We start from the raw sequence: 24,083 nt of genomic DNA on the forward strand, positions 1-24,083 counted from the left end.
GGTTGAGAGAGCTAGGGCTTTTCTCTTTAGAACGACGAAGGATGAGAGGTAATTTGATAGAGGTGTACAAAATGATCAGAGGTATAGATAGACAGCCAGAGACTTTTTCCTAGGGTGGAGGTTGCTTTTACGAGGGGACATAGTTTTAAAGTGAAAGGAGGTAGATATCAGGGAGACGTCAGAGGTAGGTTCTTTACTCAGAGTGGTAGGGGTGTGGAATGCATTGCCAGAGAGGGTAGTGAAGTCGGCCTCATTAGGGGCATTTAAACAGCTATTAGATAGGCATATGGATGATAGTATAAGGTGGCGGTGGAGGTTAGATAGACCTTAGGTTTCGGGTAAAAGTTCGGCACATCATGGGCCGAAGGGCCTGTACTGTGCTGTACTGTTCTATGTTCTATAGGAGGTATGGTTAGTAAGTTTGCAGATGACACCAAAACTGTAGTGGACAGTGAAGGAGGTTACCTCGGAGTACAATGAGATCAGATGGGCCGATGGGCTTTAATTTAGATAAATGTGAGGTGCTGCATTTTGGAAGGGCAAATCAGGACAGGACTTATATACTTAATGGTAAGGTCCTGGGGAGTGTTGCTGAACAAAGAGACCTTGGAGTGCAGGTTCCTTGAAAGTGGAGTCATGGGTAGATAGGATAGTGAAGGAGGTGTTTGGTTTGCTTGCCTTTATTGGTCAGTGCATTGAGTATAGGAGTCAGGAGGTTATGTTGCTACTGTACAGGACATTGGTTAGACCACATTTGGGATACTGTGTTCAATTCCAGTTTCCCAGCTATTGGAAGGATGTTGTGAAACTTGAAAGGGTGCAGAAAAGATTTACAAGGATGTTGACTGGCTTGGAGCGTTTGAACTATAGGGATAGGCTGAATAGGCTGGGGTTATTTTCCCTGGAGTGTCATAGGCTGAGGTGTGACCTTATAGAAGTTTATCCATGCCCCTCAGGATTTGGACAGGTTAGGAGAGTGGGCAAAGAAGGGGCAGATGGAGTACAACGTGGGAAAGTGTGAGGTCATGCACTTTGGTAAGAATAAAAGCATAGACTATTTTCTAAATGGGGAGAAAATTCAGAAACCTGCAGTGCAAAGGGACTTAAGAGAATCCTGGACTAGAATGCTCAAGGTAAACTTGCAGATTGATTTGGTAGTTAGGAAGGCAAATACAATGTTGGCATTTATTTTGAGGGGACTAGAATATAAAAGCAGGGATGTACTTCTGAGGCTTTATAAAGCTCTGGTGAGACCACATTTAGAATATTGTGAGCAATTTTAGGCCCCATACCTCTGGAAGGATGTACTGGCTCTGGGGCATGTCCAAAGGAGGTCATAAGAATTATCCCAGAAATGACAGGCTTAACGTAAGGAACATATGAGGACTATGGGTCTATACGTAAGAGAGTTTAGAAGGATGAAGGGGGAATCTGATTGAAAACTTACAGAATACTGAATAGTCTGGACAGAGTAGACATTGGGAAGATGTTTGCATTGAAAGGAGAGACTAGAACCTAAAGGCACAGCCTTAGATTAAAGGGAACAGAGATAAGGAGAAACTGGTTCAGCCAGAGAGTGGTGAATCTATGGAATTCATTGCCACAGAAGGCTGTGGAGGCGAGGTCATTGAGTACATTTAAGACAGAGCTAGATAAGGGATTGGAAGGTTACTGGAAGAAAGCAGGAGAATAGGATTGAGAAATATATCAGCCATGATCAAATTAGGCTGAATGACCTAATTTCTGCTCCTATGTCTTATGGAATGAGCTGACAGAAGAATTGGTGGAGACTCGTACAATTACAATGTTTAAAAAGGCATTGGGATGGGTATATGATTAGGAAGGGTTTAGAGGAATATGGGCCAAATGCTGGCAGATGGGACTGGATTTATTTAGAATGTGTTTGGTATAGACGAGTTAGACTGAAGGGTCTATTTCCATGCTGTACATCTCTACGACTCTGTGTATATAGATTTTGTGTTCTTCTGCCACACCAGACATCTGGATCCTTTCATTTCCTCACACTGTCACCTTGGGGTTCTGAGAGTGAACTCACCCAGCAGCCCTTCCTTGGGCACCCTGCAAGATTTGCACTGAGCCACCTTCTGAACTTTGTATGCTGTTAGGAAGAGAGAGACTGACCTCAAAGAGTCTGACCCAGCGACAGATGGAATACAGTGACCATGCCTCATTCAGAATTCAACAACATAGGTAGATCGAACCAAGGATTTGTGCAGTGATTCAAAGGAACTTTTTAAAATTGATTTCTTCATGGAGTGAAGCATTTATTGCCTATTCCTACATTAATTGTCAAGGAAGAGAGTAGCTAAAATAAACATCCCGAAAGGAAAAGCCTTCGAGTTATCATCAATATCTATAACACCAACACCAAAGGGGCTGCAAGTGACAAGACCATTTTAGCTTAGACATATCTTTATTTACATTCGAGTAGTCTTGATAGTAAGGATGACATTTCTAGGACCGGGCACTGCTCACTGCCAGGACACCTTCCTTCCCAACACGTGGTTTGTGATCTTCTACACAGAAAACAAAAAGGTAGGAGAGGAGTGTTACACAATACACAAACCTTTCCCCAAGACTCAGCTTTTAACACACATCAGGGTTTCTCCAACTTTAACATCAGACTGAGCAACAGTACAGATAGGGCAGGTCTCACAGCACAGAGACCAGGGTGTGGGTCTCTCACTCTCTGTAGAGACACCAGAGTACAGGTCTCCATCTCTCTCCCCTTTAGGACCCAACCAGCTCGCTCAGTGTTGAATATTGATGTACTCAAATCCCTCACGCAGAGTACATTGTGTGCCCTTACCACTCTCGGTGCTTCCTCCACATGGAGGAGTACTGATTCATCAGCCGAGAGAGGATGGTACGTGGTAAACAGCAGGTTTCCTCACCAGTCTTTAACCTGAGACTTCATGGCGTCTAGAGTCAATATTGAGGATTCCCAGGACACCTCCCTTCCGACTGTATTCCACTGTGCTGCACCCTCTAATAGGTCTGTCCTGCTGGTGGGACAGGACATGTCTAGGGATGGTGATGGTGGCGTCTGGGACATTGTAAGGTATGATTCTGTGAGTAAGACTATGTCAGGCTGTTGCTTCACTAGTCTGATGTTAGTGAGGAGGACATGACCAGGTCAACAGGGCTGTTTCTGCTGTCGGTGTTTCCTGTTCCTAGGGTCACTGCCAGGTATCTGTCTGGTTTCATTTCTCTTTGGATTTAGCAACTGATAAAATAAAGTGGCTTGCTTGGCCATTTGAGATAGCAGTTAAATGTCACCCACCTCTGTTGACCAGACCAGGTGAGGATGGCAGACTTCCTTCCCTAAAGGCCATCAGTGAAGCAGATGGGATTTTACATTTGATTATAATTTCATGGTCATGTTTAGAGTTTTAATTCCAGACCCTTTCACATTCCAACCCTCTGCTGTGGTGGGTTTCAGACCCAGGTCTCCAGATTATTAATCCAGCAACAGTATGCACACTCCTAAAAGCCTCCACCTCACACACACACACACAGACAGGCAGACACACGTCAACACGCACGCATGTGCATATCTATTCCCAGCACAGCTCACTCAGTGCAGGGCTCAGCAACGACCATGGGTAGAATCCTTACCCACCTCCTAAGTATGGAGTAAAACAGCTGTGCATCTAAGGTACCACAGCCCTGTGTTTGATGGGCTGTTACTGGGAAGAGGATTACCTGTTTGTACAGTTGAGCCTTCAGTCTGTTGGTCTGATACTCTGCCCTGCGTTTCTCCTCTTCTCTTCTCCTGATGACCTCAGGAAGCTGCTCGTACAGACTGCAACAAAGTGGAGGAAAAGATTCTGACTATTTCACCTGTGGGGAGGCTCTGAGGTAGAAGCTGTGAAGTGATAGAGTGAGGTGAAAGATTGCAGCTGAGGGAAGGTCAAGATGAGATAAGGGAGGCAGGAGGAGAGTGTGAAGGATAAGTTCACTCGCTCAGCAGCGGTGGATACACAGAATTACTGACGTGCTTGCCTAAAGGAGCTAACACAATGTAAAGCAAAATTGAACTTTCCTGTGCGATATTGATTTTAGTCCTGTGCCCAGTGTGAGGGCAGAGTCATGACAAGCCAAAGCTTCAGGTTCCCTCCCTGCTGTGTTGAACAAGCTTTGGATTTCCCCATTTATTGTAGACATGGTCAGGTTTATGCCTGTCAGTCCCCGAGGGTCAACACAGACTCCTGGGCAATAGTCATGGTTACGAGCCATGGGTCAAGCGCTGGAAAATGGGTTTAGAAGAGTCGGTTGGTTGATTTTGACTGGTGCAGGCTCAATGGCCAAAGGGCTGTAGATCTCTCTGACTATGATGGTGTTTTCTCTCAATGGGGACTATCATTATGACTCAGTGGACTGCAATGGGAGTTGACCATAGTGTGGTCAGAATGCAGGTCAGATTGGCTAAGGGTAGCAGACTCCCATCCCTGAAGGACAGTCATGACCATAGCTGGGGTTGTAACAATGATCTGCTCAATGGCTTCAGTTGGTGTCAGCTGTAGAGAAAGAACCAGATCTATTGGACTGAATCTCTCTCAATCTGCTGTGGTGGGATTTGAACGGATAATCTTCAGGTTGCAAGACAGTCCTGGGAATTGGGGCTCGAGGGAAGAAGGGGAGAATATCAGGTCTGTCAGGGCTATGGCACAAACAGAAATATCTCCAACAGCACCATCAGCTAAAAGCACACTCACCGCTTGGACCTGTCGAACATCTCCCTCTTTGGGATTTTCTTCTTCAGTAAAATGGCATCAGCTGAGAAATACAACACAGGGGGAAATTGGCAATTGGGTAAGCAGTTCCGTGCTGAGTCCAGGCAACAGAAACATAAAACCTAGCCCCTTTCACCATTCGACATAGCCCCAGGTACAACTCAGTGGTCTGATCCACCATTCTGGAGGTTAAAATTCTGTCATGTTTGTGTGGGATCCGAATCACGTCTCATTCAGACAAAATGAAGTTTCATTAATGAACCAGACAGTCAATGACCACAAACCCATCGTCTCTTAACTGATCCCAACTCTTTCTTCAAGTCAGACTGTGATGGGAGTGCTTGGTTACTGCTCCAGGAACATAAACCACACACTGTGTCGAGTCAGAACGAGAGATGGTTCACACAGCTTGGGAGGGTGGAGTGTGGGGAGATGCAGAGACTGTGTGTGTGTGTGCAGCAGCTGACCTGTGCCATTGTATACTGGGTGTACAGTCACACTCACCCAGCGCACAGCCCTTCCTGCTTCTGCGGCCTCTCTCTTGAGGCTGGTTAAAAAGTCTCTCCCGCTCACTCTGCAGGATACTCTGTATTTTCCTCTCTTCCGTCAGTAACTCCAGGCGCCTCACTCGTTGCCGAGAATGGGAGATAAAATCTGGTCTGTTCATGTGTAAGGCCTCCTGTTCAACAACGTAAACCAGACACGAGAGAGTGAGAGAAACAGTGGGGTGGGTGTGGGAAGAGATTGTGTGTGTGAGAGAGAGAGAGAGAGAATGAGCGAGCCAACCACAGCAACACCTGAGCTTTCCTGGTCCCAATCCTGATTGGAGGGAGGACTAAGCCAGCTCCCAGGATACTGAGTCCCAGCCAAGTCTGCTTCTTGTGGACTCACTCAGTTCAGCCAATTCCAGCTCAGGCTCCCTCAGACTCTCGGAACAAATCTCTGGTCTGTGTCAGCTCCCCATGCAACCCACTGCCATCTCTCAATCCTCCCCCACCAACCACCAAAATAATGCCCAACCCCACCTGTAAATCACTAAACTCCTCCCCTCCCCATTAATTTCGGAGGTGACAGCTTCGAAACATGAACATCTGCTTGAGGGGCAGTCAGTGTAAACACTGAGAGGCTCAAGGAGTGAAGTTATCGAGATAGTCAGGACATGGGACTGACAGACTTTTGGAAGCAAAAGAAATGTAGTGAGATTTCAGAGCCAGGCCTAAGGGGACGTGAAGTCCTCTCCTGATCCCATTCCTGAGATAACAACATTGGAAATATTAACCGATAGAAGTTGCTGTGGACAATCTGGTCCATCACTCCTGTCCTGCCATTCAATAAATCTGCACCAATGAAAGATGGAGCACTTTTCATACACACGGACATACGAAGTAGGAGCAGAAGTATACATGCTGCATAACAGAGTCTGTAAGTCGACCATTCGGCCCCTCAAGCTTACTCCACCATTCAATAAGATCTGTGTGCGTGTTTTGACTTCCACACTCCCATCTAACTCCAATAACGTTTGACTCCCCTTCCCCAACAAGAATCCATCATCTCCTTGAAGCAACAAGCAGAAATAAATATGAATTCCAGAAGACGACAAATTAACACCCATACACCTCAACCCCACGTACACCGAGAGAGAAGTGATTTTTCCTACTGCTGAGACGGACTTCCAGATAAAGGCAGATGGGAATGTCTCAAACTATTGTATATTAATGTCTGGAGTGAAATTAAGACTGCAACCAGATCAGTCACTATCTCTCTGGCAGAATCAGGAGACTGAATGACCTACTTCTAAGACTGTTCTAATCATAAACAAACCATTAATTAGAAATTGTCTGATTCTCGGTATATTTGAGCTCCCTTGCCAACACCTCCCTAATCCCATGTTATTACTGTGGGGAAATGGGATTCCCCAGTCTCCAGAAAACACATTCCCATCACCATTGTTTTGTTAAGGAGGTGGCAGTCCAGTGATTATCAGAGCAGTAATCTCCCGTCAATGCGCTTACATCAAACTGATTCAGAGGAAGTGTGTGTGCCAGTTGTGGCACTGTTTCAGGACTATTCAGAACAATACTTTTTTCCCTTACTTTTAAGGTGAGGCGGATTAATGGCGAAGGGTTCTTCGCTGCAGGTTTCAGGCTCCAGCCATTTACAGTCTCACTGGCCCACTGCTGCTGCAAGTGCTTCTCACGAAGGGGCTCCCTCCATGAGCTGGAGGACGGGGACAAATCAAACTGGCTTGGAGGTGGACTGAGACACTGTCCTGGGACATTCTCCTTTCTCGAGCTCCACTTCAGTTCTGCAGCAGGAATGAACCAGGCTACAGTTTGAGAAAATAAACACAGGTTATCAGAGAGCAGTTAGCTCACACCCACATTACAGCAGCTTCACAACCCACCCTCAAACCCCACACCCCTCTAACCCTGATAACAGATTACACACACCGCCGAACCCCGACACCGTGTCATCGCTACCCCACCCCCCCCCCCCCCCCCACCATGTCCCCCCCACCCCCCACCCCCACGTCACCCCCCCCCCCCCCCCCAGACCCCGACACCGTGTCATTGCATCCCCACCCCCACTCCTGCCATCAAATTGGGAACTGTACCCCACAGTACCTGATATTAAATTAGTACTGCACCCCACGCCCTGAAATTAAATCAGGCCCCTGCAGGCTGTAACATTGCTGCACAGCAGGAGCAGGTCACTCAATGACAACCAATTCATGTCCATTAGCCATGACCCCCGTGAATGTTTTACAACAGGAATGGAGCAGTTCCATTCAGACACGTGCTGATGAGTGAAGAGGGTAACTCTGGACTGAACAGAAAGCACGAGGGCAGCCTGGGAAGGGAAGCTTCCACCCAATAAATTTAGAGTTAACGAATACCCTTCCACCTCCTCTAACCCTAATAATAACGACTAAGTGTGGTAAGCAGGTAAGCTATTTGTATTTTTTTCTTTTTGTTATCTTTCTTTTTTCTCTTTGTTATCTTTCGGGGAGGTCACCTCGACGCCAAATCCTCTGGGAGCGGGTCGGAAGGCAAAGCCAGAGTCTGTTTGAGTATATAATGGAATAAACTTACTGGCGCAGAGAACACTGTGAAACTAAAAAAAAACTAATTAATTTTAAATAATTAACTAAGTAGAGATGGCAGGCTAGGTGATGTTTTGTAGCTGTATGATGTGGGAGCTAGCAAATTGGCATAGGGAGGCGAGGATCAGGGAAGTAAACACATGGCTGAAAGAGTAGTGTGGGAAAGAGGGTTTCCTTTTCATGGGGCACTGGCATCAGTTCTGGGACAGGAGGGATCTATATCACTGGGATGGACTCCACCTGAACAGGGGTGGGTCCAGTGTTCTGGCGAAAAGGGTAAATAGGGTGGTTAATAGGACTTTAAACTAGTAAGTAGGGGGGAAGGGAGGAGTGAGCGTAGAGGGAGAATAACAATTAATGTAAGGCAAAGCTGCAGGTTAGCAGGTGACAAGGAAGCTTCAACTCCATTGAAAATTAGGAAAAAAGTTAAAGGGAAGGAGAACTCAAGAGCTGTTAGTAATGGAGGTGATAGGACCCCAAAAAGAAGGTGCAAAAACTGGCATAAGGGCACTTTATCTGAATGCTCGGAGCATTCGAAACAAAGTGGATGAGTTGATGGTGCAAATCATGGCAAATGGGTATGATTTAGTGGCCATTACAGAGACATGGTTACAGGATGGTCATGACTGGGAGTTAAATATCCAGGGGTATCAAACTGTTTGGAAGGACAGACAGGAAGGTAAGGGAAGTGGTGTTGCTCTGATTTTTAAGGATGATATCAGGGCGGTAGTGAGAGATGATATCGGTTTCACGGAACAAAATGTTGAATCCATTTGGGTGGAAATTCGGAATAGCAGGGAGAAGAAGTCACTGATAGGTTTGGTCTATAGGCCACCAAATAATGACATCGTGGTGGGGCAGGCAATAAACATAGAAATAGCTAATGCATGTAAAAATGGTACAGCAATTATCATGGGAGATTTTAATCTCCATATTGATTGGTCAAACCAGGTCGGTCATGGCAGCCTTGAGAAGGGGTACATTGAATGCATCTGCGATAATTTCCTTGAACGATATGTAATGGAACCTACGAGGGAGCAAGCTATCCTAGATCTAGTCCTGTGTAATGAGACAGGATTAATCAATGATCTCACAGTTAAGGGTCCTCTCGGAAGGAGCAATCACAGTATGGTCGAATTTAAAATACAGATGGAGCGTGAGAAGGTTAAATCCAGTACCTATGTCTTGTGCTTAAACAAAGGAGACTATGAAGGAATGAGGGAGGAGTTAGCTAAGGTAGAATGGGAGCAAAAACATTATAGTGGGTCAATTGAGGAACAGTGGAGGACTTTCAAAACGATTTTTCACACTGCTCAGCAGAAGTATATTCCAGTGATAAGGAAGAACTGTAGGAAAAGAGAGAGCCAGCCATGGATGTCTAAGGAAATAAAGTATCAGATTGAAAAAACACATACAAAAAAGCGAAGAGTAGTGGGAAGCTAGTAGACTGGGAAATCTTTAAAGGCCAACAGAAAGCCACAAAAAAAGTTATAAAGAAAAATAAGACAGATAATGAGTAAACTAGCTCAGAATATAAAAACAGGCAGCAAAAGTTTCTATAAATATGTAAATCGTAAAAGAGTGGCGAAGGTAAACATTGGTCCTTTAGAGGATGAGAAGGCCAATTTAATAACTGGGAATGAGGAAATAGTCGAGACATTAAACAGTTATTTCATGTTGGTCTTCACAGTGGAAGACACAAATAACATGCTGAAAACTAATGGCAAGAAGGTTATAGCAGGCGAGGACCTAGAAACTATCATTATCACTAAGGAGGCAGTGCCGGGCAAGCTAATGGGGCTAAAGGTAGACAAGTCTCCTGGCCCTGATGAAATGCATCCCAGGGTACTAAAAGAGGTGATGGGGGAAATAGCAAATGCACTAGTAATTATTTACCAAAATTCACTGGACTCTGGGGTGGTTCCCACGGATTGGAAAGCAGCCAATGTGACGCCACTGTTTAAAAAAGGAAGTAGACAAAAAGCAGATAACTATAGGCCAGTTAGCTTAACTTCGGTAGTGGGGAAAATGCTTGAATCTATCATTAAGGAAGAAATAGCAAGACATCTGGATATAAATTGTCCCAATGGGAACACGCAGCATGGGTTCATGAAGGGTAGGCCATGTTTAACCAATTTGGTGGAATTCTTTGAGGACATTACTTGCATGGTGGACAATGGGGAAACCTGTGGATGTGGTGTATCTGGATTTCCAGAAGGCATTTGACAAGGTGCCACACCAAAGGCTGCTACATAAGATAAAGTTGCACGGTATTACAGGTAATGTATTGGCATGGATAGAGGATTGGTTGACCAGTAGAAAGCAAAGAGTAGGGGTAAATGGGTGATTTTCTGGTTGGCGGTCAGTGGCTAGTGGTGTGCCTCAGGGATCAGTGTTGGAACCGCAATTGTTTACAATTTACATAGATGATTTGGAGTTGGGGACTAAGTGTGGTGTGTCAAAATTTGCAGATGACACTAAGGTGAGTGGTAGAGCAAAGTGTGCAGAAGACACTGAAAGTCTGCAGAGGGATATAGACAGTCTAAGTGAGTGGGCAAAGGTCTGGCAGATGGAGTACAATGTTGATCAGTGTGAGGTCATCCATTTTGGTAGGAATAACAGCAAAATGGACTATGTTTTAAATGGTAAAAATTGCAGCATGCTGCTGTGCAGAGAGACTTGGGTGTCCTTGTGCATGAATCGCTAAAAGTAGGATTGCAGATGCAGCAGGTAATTAAAAAGGCAAATGGAATTTTGTCTGTCATTGCTAGAGGGATGGAGTTTAAAAACAGGGAGGCTATGCTGCAGCTGTACAGGGTCCTGGTGAGGCCACACCTGGAGTACTGTGTGCAGTTTTGGTCTCCTTACTTGAGAAAGGATATACTAGCACTGGAGGGGGTGCAGAGGAGATTCACTCGGTTGATTCCAGAGTTGAGAGGGTTGGATTATGAGGAGAGACTGAGTAGACTGGGATTATACTCATTGGAATTCAGAAGAATGAGGGGAGATCTTATAGAAACATATAAGATTATGAAGGGAATAGATAAGGTGGAGGCAGGGAGATTGTTTCCGCTAGCAGGTGAAACTAGGACTAGGGAGCATTGCCTCAAAATAAAAGGGAAGCAGATGTAGGACTGAGGTCAGGAGGAACTTCTTCACCCAAAGGGTTGTGAACCTGTGGAATTCCCTGCCCAGTGAAGCAGTCTAAGCTACCTTGCTGAATGTTTCTAAGGCAAGGCTAGATAAATTTTTGAACAGTAAAGGAATTAAGGGTTATGGTGAGTGGGCGGGTAAGTGGAGCTGAGTCTCAAAAAGATCAGCCATGATCTTATTGAATGGCGGGGCAGGCTCGAGGGGCCGGATGGCCTACTCCTGCTCCTAGTTCTTATGTTATGATTGTTCACCTGGTCCAGCTGATGTCCTGCCTGCTTTGCCAGGTCTCCTTTCAGTGTGAGAGGTGCTCTTCTTCCTGTCCCTGGCACTGGAGGAGCAGCGGGCAGTGGGACAGGCTGAGTGGTGACGGTGACTGCCCACTGTAGCTGGTCGATGCAGAGTCGGGTTTGAATCTGGCGAAGGATAGGTCACGCCCACATCGCGAGTCTGTCTTTCCGTCATGCTTGGGTCACTCTCCAGAGATTCTAACACAAGACACACAGCATGCTTGTTACAAACAAAGAGAGCTGGGGTGGGAGTAAGAGTCTGTCTTTATTATAACTGTGATCTAGCAGCAAATTGAAGGAAATGGCCCACGTTATACTTCATCTCTTTGTAGCGTTCATGTGTCCACCTGACATTCCCAATAAGCTGCACAATTTCAGCAGACCTGGATTAAATTTGATATCTTTGTCAAAGTCATTACTGTAGGCTGCAAAGGGCTGAAACCCAGCTCTGATCCTCACAGAACTACTCAGTTATAGCCTCACAACTATAGCAGCACCCTGATTATTACTTCCTATTCATTCCTTCCGTCCTCTATCCTGTTAATAAACCATCCTTAAATATAGACTTCTTCTCAGGTATCAATCATTTGTGTTTGTCCAAATCAAATGCCTCTTGGTCATTAAGGTTGGCACATAGATTAATGCAGCACGGAAACAGACCCTTCGGTCTATCCAGTCCATGCCAACCACATTTCCAAACTAAACTAGTCCCACCTGCCTGCATTTGGCACATATCTCTCCAAACCTTTCCTATTCATGTACTTACCTAAATGTCTCTTAAATGTTGTAACTGTACCCGCATCCACCACTTCATCTGGAAGTTCATTCCATACATGAACCAAAAAGAAAGTTGCCTCTCTCGTCCTTTTTAAAATTGTTCTCCACTCACCTTAAAAATATCCCCCTAGTCTTAAAATCCCCCACCCTAGGGAAAAGACACCCTCCATTCAACTTGTCTATACCCCTCATGATTTTATAAACCTCTATAAGACCACCCCTCAACCTCCTACACGCCAGTGAAAAAATTCCCAGCTTATCCAGCCATTTTTGTACTTGCTTCCTTGTTTGGCTTAATAACTTAGACCCTTACAGATTAATAAGCTTGTCAAGCAAAATTTAACTCGCACAAAATCACATTGACTTTGTCTGATTATATTACAATTTTCTAACTATTATTAAGAATTTAATAGATTCCAGTTTTCTCCCCAACAGATTCCATATACCAGAAATGTAATTGAGTCTTCTACCGTGGAGTCAAGTAAAATATTTCACTGTTCCTGCCATTTCTCCATAACTTGTCCTGACTTTCCTTCCAATGGACCAATGTTTAACTACTCTCTTCCTTTACAATCTAGGAATAGGCAATATATGCTTGCTGAACTAGTAACACCCACAATCCATGAAGAAATAAATTTTATTAAAAAGTTCTTAATTGCCCTAGAGGGCAGTTAAGAGCCAGCCACATTGCTGTGGGTCTGGAGTCATACGTCGTCCAGATCAGGTAAGGATGGCAGTTTCCTTCCCTAAAGGACATTAGTGAACCAGATGGGTTTTTCCAACAATCAACAATGAATTCATGGTCATCATTAGATTCTTAATTCCAGATTTTTGTTTTATTGAATTCAAATTTCACCATCTGCAGGATTTGAATGTAGGTCCCCAGAAAATTACCTGGGTCTCTGGCTCCAACGATAATGCCACTGCCTCCCCCAGTTTGTCCTCAGGTCAGCATCAGCCGTGAATCAATGTTGGTGGAGTGAGAAGATCGCGGGTCCAGGTCCCACTCCAGAAACCTGAGCACACAGTGCACTGAGGGTGCATTATTCAGTTGGAGGTACTGCTTCTCAGGCGAAGCTTTAATCAAGGGCCCTGTCTGACCCCTCAAGTGACAATTCCTTATCATCACATGAAAAGAACTAACTGGTCATCATTTAACTTTGTTTTGGGGTCATGCTCTGCACATTACAATGGCGACTACTACTTAAAACAAAGTATCTGACTGATTGCGAAGCTCTTTACGACGTTCAGAATCCATGAAACATTGTACAAACCTGGAAGTGTTTTCTTTCTGAGCGGAGGGCTCAAAGTCTTCTACACTAGGCTCCTAAATAAATCACACTGCTCTCACAACAACCGGCCAACTTCCTGCAAGGCCCTTACCTGTCTGCACCCCCTGGTTGACCAGCCTGGTGCACTTCTTGTTGATGAGTTTACTAGAAGGTCCTCGAGGCAGTGGGGCAGAGGGGCTGTCAGCAGACAAAGCATCTGACGTGCTTGTGGATACCTGTGGACAAAAACACAGGGGATACGGCTGAGCAATCTGCTCCCTCTGCTGATGTGGGGGGTGCGCTCCCACCACACAGCGACCAACCGACTGATGAGGTAGAGTGAGTAAAATCAGGGAGGAATGGGCTGGCTCCCTCCCACTTCCATACCCAGCACAGGGAACAACTGATTCCAGCAGAGCTGAGAGTGAAGACAGTGAGAGAATGAGCAAGGCAGCATGCCATTGTTGGAGTAGTGATCATGCACGATAGAATTTAAGTGAACTGGGCGGATAGATTAACAGGAATAAAAGCAAGCAAGCAGTGGCAGACAATGAAGGAGTTAATTCATGACTCAGCAAAAATATATCCCACAGCAAGGAGGAAAGATTCTATGAGAGGGATAAACCAACCTTGGCTAACCCAGGAAGTTAAGGAAACTAAGTAGAAGTAGAAAGGATGACTAAAAAGATAATAAACACAGAGGATAATTAATTCCAAGGGCAAACTAGCGAGGAATATAAAAAAGTGACAATAACAGCTTCTTTAAATATAGAAGAGAGAAGTCAAAATGAACATAGGCCCCTTTGAAAATGAATCGGGGGAGAGAGTTGTGGGGAACAAGGAAATGGCAGAGGGATTTAACAGATATTTTGCATCACTCTTTACTTCAAGCATTCAATTAATAAAGATACGGGGAGGAGTTAAGTACCATCATGTCACTAAAGTAGTATTAGACAAACTAATGTGCTAAAGACCAATAAGTCTCCTGATGGCCTGCATCCTACAATGTCAAAAGAAGAGCTACAGAGATAATGGATGCATTGGCTGTAATTTTCCAAAGATCCTTGGATTTTGGAGAAGTACCAGAGGATTGGAAACTGCTATTGTGATACCCCTATTCAAACAGGAAGGGGGGCAAAAAGTGGGTAACTGTAGTCCGATCAGTCTAACATTTAATGTTTGAAAAGTATTATTAAGGAAGTAATAGTAAAACATTTGAAAAATCATAATCTAACCAAGCAGAGTCAGCACGGCTTCATGAAAGGGAAATCGTACCTGACTAATTTATTAGAGTTTTTTGAGGAAGTCTCAACCAGTAGCTGTGTCGTCTTTGGACTTCCAGAAGGTGTTCAACAAGGTAAGTCATAAAACCCGTGGTTTTGAAGGTAGTATATAGGCATGGAGAGAGAATTGGCTCATAGGCAGGAAACAGTGAGTGGGGATAAGGGGATCTTTTTCAGCTTGGTGACCTGTGACTAGTGTGGTTCCACAAGGATCGGTACTGGGACCTCAACTGTTTACAATATATATTACTGACTTGGAGGAAGTGAATGTACTGTATCCAGATTTGAAGGCAACACAAAAATAGGTGGAAAGGCATCTTGGAGAAAGTTACAGTTTAGAGAGAGATATATAGAAGATAGGACCAGGAGGCGGCCATTTGGCCCTTCAAACCTGCTCTTAGGTTATAGGTTAAGTGAGTGAGCAAAATTTTGGAAAATTGAGAAATTTTGGAAAATTGAGAAATTTTGGAAGAGAATCACAGAATATAACTTGAATGAAGAAAAACTGCAGAAAGTTGCAACACAAAACAACATGGAGGTACTTGTGTACAAAACACAGAAAAGCTAGCACACAGGTGCAGCAGGTAATCAGGAAGGGCTAAGGGAGTGTTGGCCCTTATTTCAAAGCAGTTGGAGTATAAAAGTAGGAAAGTCTAACAGCAACTGTACAAGGTGCTGGTGAGACCACATCTGGTGTATTGTGAGTAGTTTGTGTCCCCTTACTTAAGGAAGGATATTATTTCATTGGAGGCAGTTCAGAGAAGGTTTACCACGATGATCTCCGGTATAGGGGAGTATCTTATGAGCAAAGGTTAAACAGGTTGGGACTCTACTCATTGGATTTATGCCTGCAAAGACGTGCTGGAATAATTCAACTGGTCTGGCATCCATGGACAGAAAACTAGCTTCCATGGGACAGTCTGGGACCAGAGGGCTTGGCTCAGAATAAAGGGGCGCCAGTTTAAGTCTGAGATGAGGAGGAATTTCTTCTTTCAATGGGTTGAGAATCTTTGGAACTCCTTGCCACAGAGAGCTGTGGGGGCAGAGCCCTGCGTATATTTAAGGCTGTGATAGATTCTCGATCAGTCAGGGAATCAGGGGTCATGGGGAAAGGGCAGGCAACTGGATGTGAGAAATGTCAGATCAGTCATGATCCTATTGAGTAGTGGAGCAGGCTCAAGGGGCTGAATGGCCTACTCCTGTTCCTTTTTCTTACAGACTTAGGCAGGGAGCAAACACACGAGGCACCTGGATGGTGCTCTATTCTACGAAGTCACAGCTCAGCAGAATAAGCAGCTTTCCGGCTCGGAGAGAGTCACTTAGTCAGGGAGAGACTGAGGCACTGTGAACAAAGATATTCACAGAATTCATAGGATCCCTAATGCGGAAGTAGGTAATCCAGCCCATCGAGTCCACACCAACCCTCCGAACAGCATCTCACCCAGACCCATCCTCTCTACCCTATCCTTGCATTTCCCACGTCTAATCCACCCACCTACACATCCCTGGGCACTATGGGTAATTTAGCATGGCCAATCCACTTAACCTGCACGTCTTTGGACTGTGGGAGGAAACCCACACAGACACAGGAAGAATATGCAAACTCCACACAGTCAGTTGCCCGAGGCTGGAATTGAACCCAGGTTCCTGGTGCTGCAAGGTAGCAGTGCGAACCACTGAGCCACCGTGCCGCCCTATCATTCCATGTCAGTAGTTGATTAATCAGAAAGCAATCCAGGGTGGCTCAAACATTGGTTTTCCTCTCAAGTGGGCAGGAATTTAAAGTGACACTTCAGCACTCTCAATCTTCATTCCAACCCTATCTGGAATAACCAAGTGCCATTTTCTCCATTGCACCTAAATAAGGTAGTCGACAGAGTATAGAATAGAATCAACAGAATGATTCGGGGTCGTAGGTTTAAATTGTGAGCAGAGGTTGCAGAGGCTAAGATTGTATCTCTTTAAGAATCAAACATTACAGGACTGTGTTGTATATGGAGAATTTCCCCAAAATCTCTGCTGAGGCTGGGGTCAGTTGGAAGTTACAAACTTGATCGTGTTTGATAATTGTGCACAAGAGTTATTAAACGCTATGGACCAAGTAAGATCACTAGCGAAGAAACTGATAGCCTGGAGAGCTTCCTTCAACATGCTTTCCAAGGCATCACCAAACCTGCTTAACATAGCAGGAATGGCTGTCTCAGCTTTCAATGTGTTATAACCATCAAGTGACTCCAATTCTTGTTTTATAACCCTGTATCAATCCCCAAACTAATCCCACTGCCCCACTCTCCCCTCCATAGCCCTGTATCAATCCCAAACTAATCCCACTGCCTCACTCTCCCCCCCATAGCCCTGTATCAAGCCCCAAACTAATCCCACTGCCCCACTCTCCCCCCATAGCCCTGTACCAAGCCCCAAACTAATCCCACTGCCCCACTCTCTCCCCACAGCCCTGAATCAATCCCAAACTAATCCCACTGCCCCGCTGTCTGCCCCATTTGGTATGATGTCAAAACACTCATTTGAAAAGCAAATGGGTCGAATGGCCTCCTCCTGTGGTTGAACACTTCTGTGAAGCTACAAATCAGCATCAATGGAAGACATCAACCCACTGCCTCACTCACATGCTGGTCAACTGGAACACTTCGACACCTGCTCTCTGCCCTCCTCAGTTTCCCTCTCCTCTGAGTCAAACTCTCTTTCTGTCTCTCAATTGTGCCATATAAGCGGGAGAGAGGCTGGACTGTGACGCGCTCGGGCCCAAAGGCCCTGATCAAACGGTCCGTGTCAATGGTCGAGACAGTGCTTCCTGTCTCGGTCTGTGTCTGAGGCTCAGTCTCGGCAGGAACTGCAGTGTCTGACTCTGTTGTGGATGCAGCAGCCAGGCTGCCACTCTGCAGACCCCCGCACTGTCGATGGTCCAGGATCTTCTTGATGCGTTCAGTGGAGATCTCCTCCAGGGAGTCAGGCCTGTCAACCTGCGTGGGGGCAAGGGAACATGCAGCAAAATCGGACAGATCCCTGGCTGGGTTCTCCCAGTCTGTGTGCCTCCTCTCACTCTCTCCCATTCTGCGTGGCCCAGCCCTCCCCTCAGCAGTGAGGAGCGAGTGGTGTGCTGGATTTTTTAGCATCCGGGCTAGCTCATCCAAACGCTCCAGCAGGGACAGCTCACTGGCGCTACTTGATGCCAGGCTCTTATACTGTTCGTGCCTGTCCTTAAACTTCTGCCACAGTTCGTCCAGGCTGCTGTACTTTGCTGCCTCTCGGGCACTGGGCTGACCCTGGGATCCCTCTGCTCGGCAGCTTACATGATCAGCCACATCACCGTCATGGCAAAGCTGACTCCGAGAGTTATCCTGCCGGGGTCTCCTAGCAGCCACCTCTGTCCATTCCTCACACGAGGGGACAGAATGCCTCCATTCATCCTCCCGATGCCCCAGGGCTGGACGGATGGCTGGATATGATCGAGAACCCCTGCTGCTCAATTCCCGCTGGGATGTTCGCCGCCTTGTCTCAGGGTAACGTAGGGAGTGACTGGTCCAGGACTCCAGGGAGTTTCTGAGGTTGTGCTGGAGGGGACCACTGGTGGAAATGTCACCATCGCCTGCATCTTGCAACAACATTCTTGGAGGTAAAGCTGCTGCACCAGGGATGAGGGTGCTCTGGCATCGCCGAATACCTGCAGTGACAGCACAGGGAGGCACAGTGAAAGGCAGGAGGCCCACACACATTTGAGTCCTATCCTAACCTGCACCAAATCTATGTCATCCTCGCCTCTCACTAAATGATACCAAGCAATTCTCGGATATCAGAACTCTCTCTCCACAGCTTCAGCCCTCCCTTACTGCTATAATCTTCACCAACCCCACCTCCCACCAAGATAGGAACTAAGGAATAGGAGTAGGCCATTCAGCCCATCAAATCTGCCCCACTATTCAATGTGAACATGGCTGATTGAAGTGTTCAATGTCTTTTACACCACTTGTCATCAGATATCTGTCTGAAACGTACTCAGAAGACTGTTTCCACAGCCCTCAGGTTCACAAACTTCCGAGTAAAATCATTTCTTCTGGTCTCAGACCTAAATGGCATAATCCCTATTTTTAAATTGTTTCCCCTGGATCAAGATTCCTCAACCAGGAGGAACATCTTATCCGCATTTATCCTGTTTGTGTATTTTATAAGTTTCAATGAGATCACCTCTCATTCTCAAGAACGGTCCTGCCATCCTGGTGAACAAGTCTGGTGAACCTTGTTGCTCTCCTTCTATGGCAATATCTTTGCCGAGACAAGGAGACCAAACCTGCACACAGTATTCCAAGTGCAGTCTAACCAAGCTCCTATACAATTAATGCAAGACTTCCCTATTCCTGTACTCGAATCCTCTTGTGATAACAGTTAACATTTCATTGGCCTTTCTAACACCTTCCTGCACCTGCATGTGATGACGGTGACAGATACTTCAGTATATCTGGACATGGTAAACGTGTGTGGGTTAACGTATGACAAATGAAGTATAATGTGGATAAATACGAGGTTATTCACTTTGGGAGCAAAAACAAGAAGGCAGATCATCTGAATAGCAATAGATTTGGAAAGAGGGAGGTGCAACAGGACCTGGGCGTCCTTGTACATCAGTTGTTGAGACATACAGCTGTAGTAGGCGGTGAAGAAGATAAACTGTATGTTGGCCTTCACAGCAAGAGGATTCGAGTTCCTGATGACTGGGGAAACAGAACCAGGGGTCACAGTCTAAGAATTGGGGTAGCCCATTTAGGACTGAGAAGAGAAGAAATTTCTTCAACCTGAGATCGGTGAGCCAGCGGAATTCATCACCACAGAAAGCAAGTTGAGGCAGAAGCATTGATTTTTTTTTTAATGTGTTAGATACAGTTCTTGGCGATCAAAGAACATGGGGAGAAAGCAGGAACAGGATACTGAGCTGGGTGATCAGTCACCATGGTATTGAATGGCAGAGTAAGCTCAAAGAGCCAAATGGCCGACTGTTGCTCCCAGCTTCCTCACAACACACACTGTGTTCACAGCTACATTTTGAAGAAGGGTCACGGGACGTGATACATTAATTCTACTTTCTTTCCACAGACGCTGCCAGACCCGCTCCGATTTTCCAGCAATTTCTGTTTTTTTTGTAAAAGGCATTAGGGGCATTTAAGCGGCTATTAGATAGGCATATGGATGATAGTATAAGGTAGCAATGGAGGTTAGATAGACCTTAGGTTTCGGGTAAAAGTTCGGCACAACATCGTGGGCCTGAGAGCCTGTACTGTGCTGTACTGTTCCATATTCTATGCATCTACTAAGCCCATCCTTTATCAACAACAAAAACAAAATTGCTGGAAAAGCTCAGCAGGTCTGGCAGCATCTGTGAAGGAAAAAACAGAGTTAACGTTTTGGGTCCGATGACCCTTCCTCAGAACTTTTTGTTCCTGATTTACAGCATCCGCAGTTCTTTTGGTTTTTATTAAGCCCATCCTTTAAAATAGATTGTAACATTTTCCCTAATACTGATGCGAGGCTAACAGGTCAGTAGTTCCTCAGTTTCTCTCTCATTCTCTATTTTAATAATAGGGTGACATTTTCAACTTTCCAGTCCACAGGAATCATTACAAAGATTGGAGGAGTTGTGGACAGTGTGGAGGGCTGTTGTAGGTTGCAACAGGACATTGACAGGCTACAGAGCTGGGCAAAGAAGTGGCAGATGGAATTCAATCCAGAAAAGTGTGAAGTGATTCATTTTGGAAGGTCGAATTTGAATACAGGGTTAATCGCAGGATTCTCGGCAGTGTAGAGGAACAGAGGGATCTTGGGATCCTCATCCATAGATCCCTCAAAGTTGCTACCCAAGTTGATAGGGTTGCCAAGAAGGTATATGGCATGTTGGCTTTCATTGGCAGGGGAATTGAATTTAAGAGCCATGAGGTTATGCTGCAGCTCTATAAAACGCTGGTTAGACCACACTTGGAATACTGTGTTCAGTTCTGGTCACTTCATTATAGGAAAGATGTGGAAGCTTTAGAGAGGGTGCAGAGGAGATTTACCAGGATGCTGCCTGGACTGGAGGGCAGGTCTTATGAGGAAAGGTTGAGGGAGCTAGGGCTGTTTTCATTGGAGCAAAGAAGGACGAGAGGTGACTTGATAGAGGTGTACAAGATGATAAGAAGCATAGATAGAGTGGATTGTCAGAGACTTTATCCCAGGCTGGAAATGACTATTACGAGGGGGCATAATTTTAAGGTGGTTGGAGGAAGGTATGGAGGAAGATGTCAGAGGTAGGTTCTTCACACAGAGAGTGGTGGGCGTGTGGAATGCGCTGCCAGCAGTGGTAGTGGAGTCAGATACTTTAGACACTTTTAGGCGACTCCTGGATAGACAGGGTAGATTGATCAGCAGATAATAGGTCAGCACAACATCGTGGGCCGAAAGGCCTGTACTGTGCTGTACTGTTCTACGTTCTATTACAGAATTTATACAGTTTTGGAAGAGATCACCTGTGCATCGAGTATCTCCTTCAACACCATGTGACAAAGATCACCCTGGGGATTTATCAACTTTCAGCCCCCTTAACTTCTCCAGTTCTTACTAACACTAATTTCCTTCAATTCCTCAATATCCCGAGTCACTTAGATCTCCAGTGCTGGAAGATTTCTTGCATCTTCCACAGTAACCATCTAGATTCTCTGCCATTTCTATGTTCCTCATTATCAATTTTCATGACTCTGCTTTCAATGGACCCTACATTCATTATAAAATGTTTCCTTTATAAAGCTACAGAAGTTTATAGTCAATTTTTATCCTTTTTATTAGATTACATTCATATTCTATTCTCCCTTAACTCATCAGTTTCTTGGCCCTCCTTTATTGTATTCCATAAAGCCCCATATCCTCAGGATTATTACAATTTCTGATAATTTCGTGGCCATTTTCTTTTAACCTGATACAATCCTGAACTTCCTTTTTAAACACTCTGCTTTAGAATGGCCTCACTTTCAAACATAATGTAAAACTCTATTATATTACAGTCACTCATTCCTAAAGGTTCTTTTACAACAAGATTGTTAATTAGCCTGTTTTTATTACATGATACTAGATCTAAAATAGCCTGCCCTCTAATTGCTGTCTCAATATGCTGTTCGAGAAGACCATCCCAGAGACCCTACAGAAACTCACCCTCTGTTGCTTTAGTACTCAGCTGGTTTACCCAGTCTTTCTGCAGATTGAAGATCCCCATGATAACTGTGTTGCCCACGCTAAAGACTTCTCTCATTTCCTGATTAATACCATGTCCCACACTACCACTAATGTTTGGCTACAATTGTTTATTGGCCACCAATGTCTGCTACTCCTTCTGGTACACAGATACCACACATTATTCTTCAAATCAAAGACTCTCCCTTCTTTTTTTTAAATTCATTCACCAGACATGGATATTGCTGGCTAGGCCAGTATTTATTGCCTATCCCTAACTGCCCAGAAGGCAGTTTAGAATTGACCACATTGCTGTGGGTCTGGAGTCATATGTAGGCTAGACCAATAACAGATGTGAACTAAATGGGTTTTTCTGACTACTGGTAATGGATTCCACCTCACAAACCCCCCCACCCCACCTCCAACCCAGTAACATACTAGTTTAAACCCTCCCAAGTGACACTAGCAAACCTCCATGCAAGAATATTGGTATCCCTCTAGTTTAGGTGCAACTCGTCCTTACTGTACAAGTTCCAGCTGCCTCAAAAGATATCCCAATGATGCACAAAGCTGAAGCTCTCTCTCCTATACCAGCTCTTTAACCACATATTTAACTATACTATCTTCCTATTCCTAGCCTCACTGGTATGTGACACAGGAAGTAATTCTGAGATTACAACCCTGGAGCTCCTGCTTTTCAACTCATCTAACTCCCTGAACTCCCTTTGTAGGACTTTATGTCTCTTTATGCCTATGTCATTAATACCAAAATGGACCGCAACCTCTCGCTGTTCACCCTCCCCCTTCATGATATTCTGTGCTCACTCGGAGATATCCTAGACGCTGGCACCGGGGAGGCAACACATCATCCTGGAGTCTTGCTTGCAGCCACAGAAGTGCCTTTCTGTGCCCCTGACTACAGAGTACCCTACACTCCAACCCTCTCTGCTGTGCAACAGTGGCAAGAGTCATACTGCCACTCAGCTGGCTGCTGTAGTTTCTTTCCCCAACAGTACCCAAAATGGTATACCTGTTTGAGTGAGGAACAGCCTGCCCATGCCTACTAATCTTCCCGGTGGTCACCCAACTCTATCTGTATGGCCCTGATTGTCCGTGTGACCAGCTTGCTAAATGTGCTACCCGTGACATTCCTGGCCTGATGGTTGCTCCATTGTGAGTCATTCACAGTTCAAGGCACTTCATGCAACAGATCAGGAGCTGCAGCTGAACATATGTTCCTTCCTCCTGCCCTATACAGATATCAGCTCTCCTCCAATTCTGGCCTCGAGCTGCTTCAGGTTCCTTGTGCCTCCACTGATGGTTCCACCTATAACTGCGAATTTCTAAATTGTAAGCCTTCTTTGACCCCAGCCTAGTGTCTTACATGACTCAGCATTAGACTGTGTGATAGTCACACCTATGAAACAAACTCGGAATCTTGACATGAGAGAGAAGCTAAATCATTGCAAGCTGTTCTATCAATACCAAACAACCTCCGCTGTCCCACGTGTGCCTCACAACTCTGTATCAGTCCCAAACTACTTCCGCTACCCCACTCTCTCCCCATTGCCCTGTGTCAATCAATGAGGATATTGCCACAGGTTTGAGGTTTCACATGGGGACATGATGCTTAGCTGTTTTATGCAGCAGTCATTCATTACCTGTCCATATCTTTGCAGTTACTAACCAATATGCATTCCTTAACCTACATCACTCAGACAGTCTGGTCAATAGTTACAATGCTGTACGAGAGATAACTGCCTGTGAACTGGCTATCACATTTTCTTTGTTACAATGACTACATTTACTTCATTAGCTGACAAGTGCTTTGGATGGGTTGAGATTGAGAAAGACTCGATATTAATGCCTGTTTACTTTCGTTTCAATAATGTTGACTGACTCTCAAGTATTCTCTGGACTAGCCTAGTAAATCATTCTTCCAGTTACCGCCTCCATCTATCACACAAATCAAAATGGGCAACTATGTTGACCTTGCCAACAACTCCCACATTGTAAGAAAAATAAATTCTTATTAGATTATCGGATTTGCATATATACTGTTTAACTCTTGTATTCTGTGCCCCTATTGTGAAAATCGAATTTCTTGTGGTTCTTTTATTCATATTTTCATATACGCTTCACAATTTTGGGAAATTATATATTTGAATCCCTAGTTCTCAGTTCATCCACATTCATCATTTTCCCTCTCAGCTGATATTACTTTGCACTAATCCGTTATTCTG

At 45.0% G+C, this 24,083-nt stretch overlaps 1 protein-coding gene across 6 annotated transcripts in view; it reads right to left on the bottom strand.

Annotated features, from left to right (window-relative positions):
* Positions 1–2,415: 2,415 nt before the first annotated feature.
* Positions 2,416–24,083, bottom strand: part of alms1 (ALMS1 centrosome and basal body associated protein) — a 53,512-nt gene continuing 31,844 nt past the window's right edge. For all 6 annotated transcript variants that reach the window (XM_048598503.1, XM_048598490.1, XM_048598479.1 and 3 more), the window contains 8 exons: positions 17,259–18,313; positions 13,461–13,584; positions 11,265–11,498; positions 6,851–7,083; positions 5,262–5,436; positions 4,740–4,800; positions 3,727–3,826; positions 2,416–2,537 (listed from right to left, as the gene is read on the bottom strand). In XM_048598503.1, the coding sequence (XP_048454460.1) occupies positions 2,493–2,537; positions 3,727–3,826; positions 4,740–4,800; positions 5,262–5,436; positions 6,851–7,083; positions 11,265–11,498; positions 13,461–13,584; positions 17,259–18,313 (2,027 nt within the window). In that variant the 3' untranslated portion in view covers positions 2,416–2,492. The remainder of the gene's footprint in view (positions 2,538–3,726; positions 3,827–4,739; positions 4,801–5,261; positions 5,437–6,850; positions 7,084–11,264; positions 11,499–13,460; positions 13,585–17,258; positions 18,314–24,083) is intronic.

Source organism: Rhincodon typus, chromosome 1 (assembly GCF_021869965.1).
Source record: "Rhincodon typus isolate 14 chromosome 1, sRhiTyp1.1, whole genome shotgun sequence".
Taxonomy (NCBI): domain Eukaryota; kingdom Metazoa; phylum Chordata; class Chondrichthyes; order Orectolobiformes; family Rhincodontidae; genus Rhincodon; species Rhincodon typus.